The 14,025-nt window shown below is 33.8% G+C and overlaps 1 protein-coding gene across 1 annotated transcript; it reads right to left on the bottom strand.

The window, feature by feature from the left end:
- Positions 1–8,759: 8,759 nt before the first annotated feature.
- LOC146719917 (uncharacterized) lies at positions 8,760–13,760 on the bottom strand. The gene is given in 4 exon segments (XM_085489411.1): positions 8,760–8,893; positions 9,013–9,280; positions 9,282–9,658; positions 13,577–13,760. Coding segments are annotated over 4 exon segments (963 nt in total).
- Between the last annotated feature and the right edge of the window lie 265 nt (positions 13,761–14,025).

The following is a 14,025-nucleotide window of genomic DNA, read 5'->3' as shown; positions in this document are numbered from 1 at the left end:
AAAATACCCTGTTAAATATTCTCTTTGTGATCAGGAGACGCGGTAGTGTCTCCGGCCATGTTCAAACCCTAAAAGACCTTAAAAGACACTACAAGTCTCCTTATCCTGCACCATCAAAGTCCATTCTTTGGGGGTGTAGAACAACTAAAATATAAAAAATTTTGAATTGCACGTAATATAACCTGAAAGGCGGCATCGCCACGAGTAATTTGAGCCAAGAAAAAATAAAATCGGTCAAGCCGTTCTGGAGATACAAGCGGTCAAAAAGTGACGTTTTTCATGAAAAATGAAGTAACGTTGTCTTCTTCTTCTTCTTCTTCTTCTTCTTCTTCTTCTTCTTCTTCTTCTTCTTCTTCTTCTTCTCTGTCCGCGTATAAATCTCTTCTCACCTTTCACTCACACCTCCCTCAACTTCCACCCACCCATTTCCCTCCCCACATCCCGCCCCACCCCCCACTCACCCCACCCCCACTCCCACCCCTCTTTCGCTTTTTTCACCCTCTTTCGTCCTCTCTCACACTCTTTCGTCCTCTCTCACCCTCTTTCACCCTCCTTTCGCCCTCTCTCACCCTCTTTCGTCCTCTTTCACTCTCTTTCATTCTTTCTCACCCTCTTTCACCCTCTTTCATTCCCTCTCACCCCCTTTCGTCCTCTTTCACCCTCTTTCGTCCTCTTTCACCCTCTTTCGTCCTCTTTCACCCTCTTTTGTCCTACCTCACCCTATTTCGTCCTCTCTCACCCTCTTTCACCCTCTTTCGTCCTCTTTCACCCTCTTTCATTCCCTCTCACCCTCTTTCATTCTCTCTCACCCTCTTTCACCCTGTTTCGTCTTCTTTCACCCTCTTTCATTCCCTCTCACCCTCTTTCGTCCTCTTTCACCCTCTTTTGTCCTCTTTCATTCTCTTTCGTCCTCTCTCACCCTCTTTCGTTCTCTCTCACCCTCTTTCGACCTCTTTCGTCCTCTTTCACCCTCTTTCGTCCTCTCTCACCCTCTCTCACCTCTTTCACCCTTGTACGTCCTTTCTCACCCTCTTTCGTTCTCTTTCACCCTCTTTCGCCTATCTCGTCTTCTCTTACCCTCATTCGTCCTCTCTCACCCTATCTCCAAAAAATCATAAAAATGAAAAGGTCAAGCCATGTTCAAAAGAAAATCCTCAAAAATTTAAACCTAGTCTGTACAATGAAAAATAATTACTCGTAATTCCAGAGTTCCAATTTGTTAATATCGAATAATGTATTTGTTTCAAGTAATGGCAATAGAGTCAAATACATACCTACGTATATGCAGTTTTTGCTGTTAATTGTACTTGAACGAAAAAAATAATTAAATGATTTAAATATAGCACATTTTAAATCAAGAAACTTATATAATCGAACTCTGTTTAGGAAAAGGTAGAACATTTCATTTGCCTCTGCCTTTACAAGAAACATTGGATAAGGTATGTCCTCCGGAAGATCCTATAAATTTGAATCACGAGTTACACATTCTCGTTCGAGGTATACCCAAGAAATCTAAAGTGGTTTGAGAAAATTTGGTAGATATTAATAAAATGTATAAGGCTTTACAATGGTTGAAAGAAAATAATCCTCATTACTCAAAAATTCGTCTTCCAGCGTCATCTGATGATCTATTAAAGGATAAGTTGCAGGAAACAGAATATAGGATTGTCGATGAGGAAAGCGACAATGACGAAATAAATGAGGTGGTTGAGGAATTACCAGCATTGAATTTGTACAATGTACAGCAAAACAAAAATAATAATGATCAAACCGTTTTAAAATGTACGGTTTTTCTCACACAAATCACTGAACATTCGGATATTAACGATAAGTATACAATATACCCAATACACGCGAAAAAAATCGATAACGAATCTGCATTGATGCTTTATCAAATGGTGAAAATTGAAGATTTTCCAATGGATAATCGTTATAAATATCTGGATGTCATGTGTTTCCCTGATTTATATCCTGATGGTGTCAATGGACAACGAGAAAATAGAAACTTTGCATTGCCGGAATATTTATTTATTAGAACACGATTGATGTCGAAACATAGTAGATTCAGGTTGAATCTGCAGTATCTGTTCTTCCTTCTCAATGATGCTAACTACCGACAGTTGAAAAGTGGTATCTATTATACGATAATGGTTACTAACCCACGAGAGAGATACACTGCTGGTAGATACTTGAACGAATTGAAAGGTTACCAATTAGAATCGAATTTAATGAGTATTTTCGCAAAATTGAGAAATACGGATCAATTTTGGCGACAACCGTCCAATAATGTAAAATGCATGACTTTGCATTACGGTCCAGCGACGTGGTTTTTGACTTTGAGTCCTAGTGAATGGAAATGGTCCGATTTGGGTGAATATTTACGAGATATGAATCCCGATAAAGAGAAGTTAGGCATCAGCGAACTAATCGCATACGATCCTGTAAGTACTTCTAGATTCATGTGCATAAAATTCAAAGCCATGATTGATTTTATTTGTTCGTCCGATAATTCAATAGGAAAGGTTATTCATTACTTCTGACGACTGGAATATCAACGTAGAAGTATCCAGCACATGCATTGTATGATTTGGATAAAAGATGCTCCAGTATTAGGAAAATCGCCGGATGAAGAAGTTGCTACGTTTATTCAAAAATACGTAACGTGTGAAATTCCAGATGAAAATGTTTCGCCAACGTTGTACGATACGGTAATAAGTGATCAGAATCATAAACATAACTCGTATTGCATGCGTACGAAAAAAACGGAAACTAATATATACAGAAAGTGTCGGTTCGATTTTCCTCGGCCAGTTACTGAGAATTTCGTTTTAAGAGACGTTATCACTTCGATAGTCGGTAGAAAAAATTTACGCAGTAAGAGCAGATTGTACGATCTTCCTCGCAAGAAGTCGGAAAGGTTTATAAATGATTATAATCCGTCTATCAAATTAGCCTGGGAGGGAAATATGGACATACAATTTATTAGAGAAAAATCAGAGTTTTTAAACTCATATTTAACAAAATACACGACAAAGTCGGAAAAATGCAATACAGACTTTGAAGTGATAGATTCGAATAAGTCCTTGGCATCGAAACTGTGGAATTTTGCAATGCGTTCATTAAATAACAGAGAATGCGGTGCTTTAGAAACTGCGGATACACTATTAGGGAATCCCTTGTACGGTACGGATAATGATACCGTGGTCAAATGGATCGATGTTAATGAGGTGAGAAATAGAAAAGTTAAAACATTTAATAAAATTTAAGCTCTTGATGAAAATTCTACAAATATTTACTGTTCGTCACTCATCGATGATTACTATCCAAATAGATCTCAGGAATTAGAATCATTGAATTTGTACGATTTTGCCAGATTCTGGGAAATTACGAAACAGATGTCAAATAATGACGAAGTCAAGTGTTACAAACTGGCATCGGGTTTATTTTTAAAAAAACGAAAAAAGGGTTATTTAATTAACCATTATCGATTTAATATAAAAACTGAGCCCGAAAAATACTTTTACTCGCTGCTTCTTCTGTTCAAACCATGGAGAGATTTGAGTGAACTCAAAGGTACATTCGAGACTTACACGGATGCCTTTAAGAATTCAGAGTCTGTTTTAACGAAGGTAATGAAATATCACGAAAGGCTCGAAGAAATACAGAAAGCTTTTGAGAACGTTGCTGAATTAATCGAGAAGCGCGAAAATGATCTGAAAACAGCAGACAGAGACAAATCCGATGACGATGAACTGGATTGTAATCCGATAGAAGCTGACAACGCGATAAAAGATCTGGAAGATTTTGGTAAGATTGACGACCCGATTGATTTATCGCAAATGATGTCGCAATTGAACAAAGACCAGAAAAGAGTCTTTGATGGAGTATGCCAAGTTTTACAAGATAAGAATCAGATTCTGCGACTGTACGTAAGTGGCGAGGGTAGTACAGGGAAAAGTTTTCTAATTGAAACGATTAAACATTGGATCAGAATAAATTTGGAAAAAACGACTGCCATATCTGCTCCCACGGGTATCGCAGCATTCAATATCGATGGCTTGACAATCCATAGAATGTTTCAACTACCGGTTAGTCATAAATTTACACCAAAATATACGCAATTGTCAGACATGGTCTTGAAAACTTTGAGAGACAAATTAAAGAATGTCGAATTATTTATAATCGAAGGAATTACATGTAACAATGCAATGATGGATTTAGGAACGACTGTATTCAGTGATGGTCAAGCCTATGTAGGTTTGTCACGAGTAAGTAAATTGGAAGGCCTACATTTGATAAATTTCAATCCAGCATCAGTTAAAGCAAACTCGAGAGCCATTGTAGAATATAATCGACTGAGATCTATATTCAAATCTGAACTGCCACAAATCAATCCGTCCGAGAAAAAGGTTGTGAAAATGTACGATCGTCGATGGGATATCCCTAATATCATTGATGATATGCAGAATTATGATTGTGAGGAACCAGAAAGTATAGTTACGTGGAAAATATATGGCCTTTGCAATAACGATGCTGTTTTGTGTTACGCTAATGTAATATTACAATGTGCGTTTCATTGCGTACGTATTAGGCAACAAATACTGAAAAATAAAGCATCGAATGCATTGATTGATGCTATCTGCGCGTATGGTGAACGTAAATATTGCAACATTCAAGCGGTTAGAAGATCTGTCGGAAAACGCTTCGAAGAACGAACACAACAAGATGTTTCGGAATTTTTTACGGCTCTAATGTCGACGTATTCCGACATCAATGATGTATTAAAACTCGAATTAAAGCACGTAACATGTTGCTCGAATGTCAAATGTAATTACAATGTAACTAAGCTGGAAAGCAGTAGTTTGTTAATATTACCTATACATTCGACATTAAAAAGGAAAAAAGGTGTCACTCTACAAAGTTTGATTAATGTAGAATTTTCTAAATGGGAAACGATAAACGGCAATTGTAACGAATGTAAGGGCACCGTGTTGAAAAAGAAAACCGTAATTGAATCAACTTTATCCGTCGTAGTAATACAGCTCAATTTATATACTTTTGTAAACGGTGCTTCTAAAAAAATTATCAACAATCGGATTACCGCCGTGCCGACGAGTAATATCACGATTAATAAAAAAAAGTTAATAAGCGCTATATTTCACGAAGGTGAAGAAATGAATCGTGGTCACTACACGTGTATGTTGAGAGCTGACACAATATCGGAATGGTATTACTCTAATGATATGGAAGTGTTCAAGAAAAAATGGCCCAAAGGAGCACAAGGGGCATACATATTGTTCTTAGAACAGATTAAATAATGGCGCTGTATAAAGGCTGCTGTAAACGCTACATTAAAACATCAACTGTTCTAGCGCTGTATAAAAGTTGCCGTAAGCGCCAAAATAAAATATCGGCTGCTCTGGCGCTTTATAAAAGCTGCTGTAAGCGCTGCATTAAAACGAGTGCAATAAGTTTCTAATTTGACCTAGGCTTCATGACATTTCAAAAAGTATCATCAAGAAAAAAATTATCAGACAGAAATATGTATGTCGTGTTAAAATCGGAGAGACGAAGAAAAATATATGGTTGCGTTCTCACGAGAATGGGCGATGGAGGGGCCCATTCTTTATTTTCAATATTCATACAAGAATATAAATTCATTCTGTTGCAATTGAAATAAATGTGCAATGTATCGTTAAAAGTTATTACAATTATACAAACATTTACATATATGATTAAATAAAATATATATGTATACTATAATATAATTATATATTTTATATATGTACATATATACCATATATTTCAATTATTTTGAACTGTATTGCATAAATTGTTACTTATACAAAGTTATGTGATAAGAATCGAAAATACATATATTTGTGATACTTGAATTACTAGAAAGCTGCTCTATATATCTGTACTTTAAAAAGTAAGTAATATCCTAAAAAAATCATAAAAATGAAAAGGTCAGGCCATGTTCAAAAGAAGGTACTCAAAAATTTAAACGATCTAATAATAAATTATCACGAAAAGTAACTGATATGTTATTCAAGGTGCCAGTTCAAAGTGAACATACGTAAAGTGTATATTATCTAAATTTAGTAATAATATATTACCATGAAAAGTAACTGTGATATTTTATTCAAGGTGCAAGTTCACATTGAATATACATACATATAAGTAAAACTGATTACAATTTGATTCTAGAAAATAAGTGCGATATGTTATTCTTAGTGCACAAAATATAATAGTCGTTTATAGAGATTTGATTTGAAATTCATACTAGCCCGTACAATGAAAAATAATTGCTCGTAATTCCAGAGTACCAATTTGTTAATGACTCAGAAAAATAACATGGCGGCCTGCTCTCAAAAAACTTTCGATGGGTAGAATAAATAATTGAAATAAGAGTTGTGAAAATTGTATAAATTAAAAACCTCCAATCTTTCTTTAGTAAAATTACGAATTTTTGTATCAACTTCCGATTTGTGTTATACCGTATTTTCAGGGAGTAAGTTATTGATCAGAAAACTTTGCCTTGTTGCTCGAAACGGGTGTATATTAAGTAAAATTTATAAATGTACAGTTCTCAGGTCAACTACAATAAAGCTATACGCTTAAAAAGTTTACTGATTATTTGTTGTAATATACAATAAAAAATTACATATTAATTATTTAAGATACAAGTGAGAAATAAATATCATTAAAATATACAAAAAAAATTTATCAATTTGACTCTGAAAAGTAAGTGACATGGTTCTCAAAGTGCAAGTCATTTGACTTACAATTTTCTTCAGAAACACAGAAGAAAAAGGTATTTGTATATAGTTTTGTATATTCACTTCGTTGTGTGTGTAGAGCTTTTAAAAATACGTTGAATCCTTATTCTAATCTAATCTTCTTCTAATGTAATACTTTTCGTATTTCAAATGTGGTAGTAATTATTCTGTAAGAGCTTCGACATTATTTCTAAATAAACATCGAGAAACATCATAGTTTTTTGAGAGCAGGCCGCCATGTTATTTTTTTGAGTCATTAACAAATTACGAGGTACTCTGGAATTACGAGCAATTATTTTTCATTGTACGGGCTAGTATGAATTTCAAATCAAATCTCTATAAACGACTATTATATTTTGTGCACTAAGAATAACATATCGCACTTATTTTCTAGAATCAAATTGTAATCAGTTTTACTTATATGTATGTATATTCAATGTGAACTTGCACCTTGAATAAAATATCACAGTTACTTTTCATGGTAATATATTATTACTAAATTTAGATAATATACACTTTACGTATGTTCACTTTGAACTAGCACCTTGAATAACATATCAGTTACTTTTCGTGATAATTTATTATTAGATCGTTTAAATTTTTGAGTACCTTCTTTTGAACATGGCCTGACCTTTTCATTTTTATGATTTTTTTGGGATCAAATTATGCCTAGATATTTCATTCTTTCCCACGCTCTATCTTTGTTCCGTTCAAACATACCAATGTAATATTACCTCTCAGTTCTTTTCTTATACCTCGAACTATCATGTATTTTGTTTTTCCTGCGTTCATTTTAGCTTATTTGTATTTATCCATCTTTCCACTGCAACAAATGCCATATTTATTTTTCATTCTAATTCCGCACTACTTTCTCCACTCACATACACTAACGTATCGTCTGCAAACATTTTTATATTACAATCCTCCGTACAGACTTTAATTATATCATTTATATATATTATAAATAACAAAGGTCTTAGTACAGATCTCTGTGGTACTCCATATTTTGTGGCCATTAATGTGGACCGTTCATTATTAAATCGTATCTGCTGTGTTCTATTCTTTAAATATGATCTTAACCATTTTAAAACTAAAGTGTATAAGACGGGCTAATTAAGGGCCATGCACGGTAAATCATGCGCAAAGAATTATTCGTGCATTTTTATTCTTTATTTAATATTTCGGTTCGATATTGAACCATCTTCAGCATCTACTGGTACAAAAAGAACGGAAACAAATTAAAATTTTAAAACATATCTATGGATTTACGATAATAGCATTACGTCAAGAACAGATGAAATCCTTTTATATGTTGTATATATACGTATTTTTTTTGTGCGCATTAAAGTAGTTTAAAAAGGAAAAAGACAATCATGAGCTTCCCTTCGATTCTCGCCGTAGGAATGGGCTTTTCCTTTTATTTGAGGATGGCTTATAGCACTTTGTCATTCTATTGACCAGTCACAAATTGTTAAATATTAAAAATTTAATCACGAAATTTGAACAATATTATACAAGGGAGACTCACTTCCTTCCTTTGGAATTATATGTTTCAACGCGCACTAGCAATACAAAACTGTCAGATATTTAAGATAGTTACACAGTCATGTCGACGGATAAACAAATAAACGGTAGACAGTTATTGTGTGTGGATATCATTCGTACAAAAGTTACATTTTTTGCAAATCATGTATGACGGAAAGATAGGAATTATGTAGACTTTCTGTATCGCACTAACGATTTAGGCTGTTTTTTTGCCTTTTTATAAAGATTATCTCCGATGTCAAACGTTTGCCGTAAATAGGTTTCTCATCTAACAATAAAATCTCCACGCAAATTCGTGATTCAATAATCTATGGTCCGTGATTGCAGACTGCTGTGTTGTATTTTTTCTGATGTGATTTGTGTGTTCCAATACACGAGTTTTCAACAGTCTACTGGTTTGCATATGAAGCGTCACAGTCTTTACACGAGATTTTAAACTACGTTGTTCTTTAATTCTTTCGGGAGTTTATCTTCATGTATGCGAATAAATTCTCGTAGTTTATTTAAACCAGTATAAGATAATTTGACCTGTAAATCACGGACCACAGTCATGAAGCGTTCCGAAACTGTCAAAATATATGGGATGTTAAAAAATTAAATATGCTTCCTGTTGTTATCCTCATCGGCTCTTATATCATTGGACTTTTTTGTTGAATTTTATGTCTAGATATTAAAGTTTTTATACGTTCTTTTAGCGTTTTAAATAGAAAAGGCAGCGGATATCTATTTTCTAGGTTATCTAGTAGGATATTGACAACAAGGCACAGATTTATTTCTTGGAAGCGTGGATGTGATAGACGAAAGGCTCTATCGATGAGGCTAATGGCCGTGTCTTTTTTGTGGCAAAGAGGGTGTCGAAACTCAAAGTGTAAGAACCTACCCGAAAAAGTAAGTTTAGGATACCAGTCAAAGTTAAAAAAACTGTTGTTTAAAATTAAAGTCACATCTAAAAAAATTGATTTAATTGTCGATTCCCTCCTTCATCGTGAACTGTAATCTCGGATGGAAAGAATTAAATATATCTAATATGTTTCTATGCATGGAGGAGAAGACGGCCAATACAATGTTATCAACATATCTGAAATAAAACGGCAAAGTAAATGGTAACGTCTCGATCATCCTCATCTCCAGATCTTGTAAGGTGACATCGGCGATAATCGGGGAAAACAGAGATCTCATAGGAGAGCCAAAGATCTGTTTGTAGCAAACGTCGTCGAATTTGAAAAATGTAGAATCTAAGACAAAGCAAACTGCTCCTAAAAATTCATCGCAAGGAACACATTTTTCTTTTATAAAAATCCATCTATTTGCAACGCTGTTTAAAGCCAAGTCTACAAGAACATTTGTGAAAAGCGAAATTACATCTAATGATGCTAGTTTATAATCATCTTGTATATATTTATTTGAAAGTTTTTTGACGAGTTCAAAGCTATCAGAAACATGGCTTGTTGCAGCTGGTAATGCTTTGTGTATTATTTTGTGTAAAAAGGCAGCAGGCCCATAAAGAGGCATATTAATTGATGAAACAATCTCCTTCCCCTTTACACATCCAAAATAAATGGTTTATTAACCTCTCCTCAGCCGATATCCCACCTCAAGTTTAAGGACTTTTCCAGCTTGGTTCCAACTTTTGCATGCCTAACATTAATGTCGAACGTGCTACAACTGAATTTGTGAAGTGCGTCGAACACAATATCGGAAAACTTCCTGCAAATATCCGCATATCCGTCCGCAACAAAACCACGAGCAAACATACGAGCAGCCACAACGACCATCCCGAGGAACAATTTTTGGAGAAAGAACAGGGAGTTTGTTGATTATAGGAGTGGTAATTCCTATCTTTTCGTCATACATGACTTGCAAAAAATTTAACTCTTGTACGGATGACATCCACACACAATAACTATTTACCGTTTATTTGTTTATCCGTCGACATGACTGTGTAACTATCTTAAATATCTAACAGTTTTGTATTGCTGATACGCGTTGAAACATATAATTTCAAAAAAAGGAAGTGAGTCTCCCTTGTATTATATTGCTCAAATCTCGTGATTAAATTTTTAATATTTAACAATTTGTGACTGGTCAATAGAATGACAAAGTGCTATAAGCCGTTCTCAAATAAAAAGAGAAGCCCATTCCTACGGCGAGAATCGAAGGGAAGCTCATGATTGTCTTTTTCCTTTTTAAACTACTTTAATGCGCACAAAAAAAATACGTATATATACAACATATAAAAGGATTTCATCTGTTCTTGACGTAATGCTATTATCGTAAATCCATAGATATGTTTTAAAATTTTAATTTGTTTCCGTTCTTTTTGTACTAGCAGATGCTGAAAATGGTTCAATATCGGACCGAAACGTACATTAAATAAAGAATAAAAATGCACGAATAATTCTTTGCATCAATTACCGCGCCTGGCTTTTAATTAGCCCGTCCTATACACTTTATTTTATCTTAGAGAGCCTATAATTTTCTTACACTCTAAAATTGTTCCTGTAATTCCATATTGATATAATTTCTCTAATAATTTTTCTCTATCTATCGTTTCAAATGCTCGAGGTCCATGAAAATAACCTCCACCATTTTTGTCTCGTTAACTAACAATTTCTATTTGTCAATGACTGTTTGAATCGCTGTTTTACAGGAATACTGTTTTCTAAAACCTGACTGATGCTCTGTTATAATACAATTATCTTCCAAATACGTCTCAATTTGCTTTTTAACTACTAATTCTAACATTTTCTCAAATACTGGTAACATATTAATAGGCCTAATTCACTTGCTTTTCTGGCTTTTTCTATTTTTGGAATCGGTATTATCGTAGACGTTTTCCAACCTTTTGGACAGCAACCTTGCCTCAAAGAGTTATTTATTATAATAATAAATTCCTTCTTTATATTATACATAATATACTGCTTTAAGTATATCACTAGTTATTCTCTCTTCCGTACTTTTCTTTTTTGGTAGTTCCACAACAATTTTTTCTAATTGCTCTATTCTATCTCAAAATTTTCCTTTATTCTCTCGCTTTCAATAACAAAAATAATTCTTTTACCTGTACTTTCTAACTTATCTCTACTTATAGATTTTACTATATCATCAATACTTTGTATATAATCTAAATTAAATTTATCAGCTATATTGCACCTTTCAGTATTATCTAATATTTCAAAATTTATATTCTCTATTTCCTTTATACATTATGGTTCGCCTCTTATTATCTCTTTTTCACATAGATGTCGGATTTCCCTTGTTATGATCTATCATATTTTTATAGTATTCTTTTTTTGTCCTGATTAGTTTAACCACTGCATTTCTTTCCATTTTAAACTGTAACCAATTTTCTTCCATATCATTACATAACGCTTTATTGTATGCCTCATTCCTTATAACCGCTGCTTCCTTTATTTCATCCGAAACCACTTTTTCCCATATTTTTGGTATTTTAAATTTCTTCCTAGGTGCTGTAGCGTCCAACGCGTCTATTATATTATCAACAAGTTTTTTTGCTCTTGCACTGACATTCATATCCTGGCTTTTTTAAAATTTATTTTCTACAAAATATATAAATTCATCTACATTAAACTCTTTAAAATTCCTAGCACTAAATTCTCTGTATTTATTACTAATTTTATTCGCATTAAAATCAACTTTTAACCACGCATGATTCGTTATTTTAGGTTAATGAATTACTTGCACTCCTATTTTATTATTAACGTAAATTAAATATATAATTATTCTACTATTTTTCGTAATTCTCGTCGGTTTATTTACATATTGTTTCATGCCCAAGTTCAACATTCGCGTTTGCAACTTCCTTGTATAAAACAAATCCAACATAATATCTATATTAAAATCTCTTATTACTATACATTCTCTTTATATTATTAATTCTTCTATTATATCCATTAAAAATCTAACGAAATTACCATGCGATGAACTCGGTGAATGATATATTACTATTATCACTCCCTTATACAATTTATCTTTTACCTCAATCGCAGCACACCAACAATTTGCTTCTTTTTTATTAATACTATCTCATATTTAATATCATCCCTTATATATAAAATAACCTTTCCTGTATTTCTGTTTTCAGTATCACATCTAATCATACTATAACTTGGTACGTTTACTTCAAAGTCTTCAATTTTAGCAGTCACTCTAGTTTCTGATAACGCTACAAACGCAGGGTTCATTTTCTTCATAATCTGATGCTGTATCTCGTCCTTATGCGCCATCAAATTTTGCGCATTTGTATATAGTATTAATTCCGTTTCCTTCTGTAGTTGCTATCTAGCTTCCTCCCAGCCGGCCCTCTTCTTCTCCTTTCTCTTATCGCTCTTTTGAATGTCGGATATTCCGGATCAAGTGCGTCATGTTCATCATTTATTTTCAAATTGTATGTTTTGATCTTAAACATACAATTTATACATCTTTTCTTTGTCGCTGTACATTCACTCACATTATAATCTCCTGCACATTTGTGACATGTTTTATTACGCGTACAATTTTTTGCAATATGATAATAACCCCAGTATTTAAAACATCTTTTAATGTTAATGTGATTGAATGCAGGACACTTTCTTCATCCTACATTCAGTTTCCCTCTGCTCAACATTACTTCATGAGTCCCTTCATCTGCTTAAATTATTACGATACCATCCTTTTCTTTTCTTCCGGATTGATTATTATCATTTCTTTTCTCTTTAACTGTTTTCTTCACTATCCACATATAAATTCCTTCATTTTTCACATCAATTTTGTTCTGCTTTTTAATCGTACCTATTAAATCATCATCATTCAATTTCATTTCTTCCTCGCCAATATTGACAATTTTTATCTTAAGTTTCATCCGCGGTGACTCAGTAACTTTGAAATTCTCGTTTAACTGGGCTTGTACTGTTGTCTTTAATTTTTTTATTTCTTCTCTAGTCTCACAGCTGAGAATCACTGTTCCTTTACTTTCTTTTTTTAGCTTTATTATTCCCATAGCCATGTTTTTGATATCTACCTTTTCTTTTATCAGCTATTTGTTGCTTCACTCTCTTGTTGCATCTTGGCAATTATAATATTTTCTTTTTTCTTCTCTTTAATTGCTTTACTATAACTTTTCTGAGTTCCTCTTGCTGGTCCACACACTCTGCCCTGCATTATTCTTCTCAAGTCTTCCAGTTCTTGTTTAATGCATCCAAATTCTTCTCAAATTATTTCCTTGACCATCATTTTAATTTCCTGCTTACATGCGATTTCGTCTTTTATTTCTTTCACAGTCTTTATAAGCCAATTTATTTTTACATCAATATTCATTGATTCACTCACTCCTGATGTTCTATTTCCACTGCTAGATGCCTTAAGCAAACCCGTAAATTCTGTAGATCCTAGGCTGTCCCTGCTGCTCTCCGCCACGGCCGATGTCTTTCTCATATCTGCTTCACTTTCTGTTTTCTTAAATGGGCCAGGACACGACACCAGCTTGTGATTTTTATCATAAATTTTATGTTTACTTACAGATCCTAGATGGTAAAAAAGCTTAACACACGACTTGCATGCCACCACTTGACTTTTTATTGCCTTCTTACATGCCGAGCATCGATACTCGTCATATTCATCGTCCATATCGATAATTAAGGGACGGAACTGTTTATAGCAGCATAGGCGGTCAGTTACCTGTCCAAATTTTCACGTCAGC

The sequence above is a fragment of the Nylanderia fulva genome, unplaced genomic scaffold, assembly GCF_048542155.1.
Source record: "Nylanderia fulva isolate GAGA-0341 unplaced genomic scaffold, ASM4854215v1 Scaffold82, whole genome shotgun sequence".
Taxonomy (NCBI): Eukaryota; Metazoa; Arthropoda; class Insecta; order Hymenoptera; family Formicidae; genus Nylanderia; species Nylanderia fulva.
The sequence above is the reverse complement of the archived record's forward strand: the minus strand, read 5'-3'. Positions and strand labels throughout refer to the sequence as shown.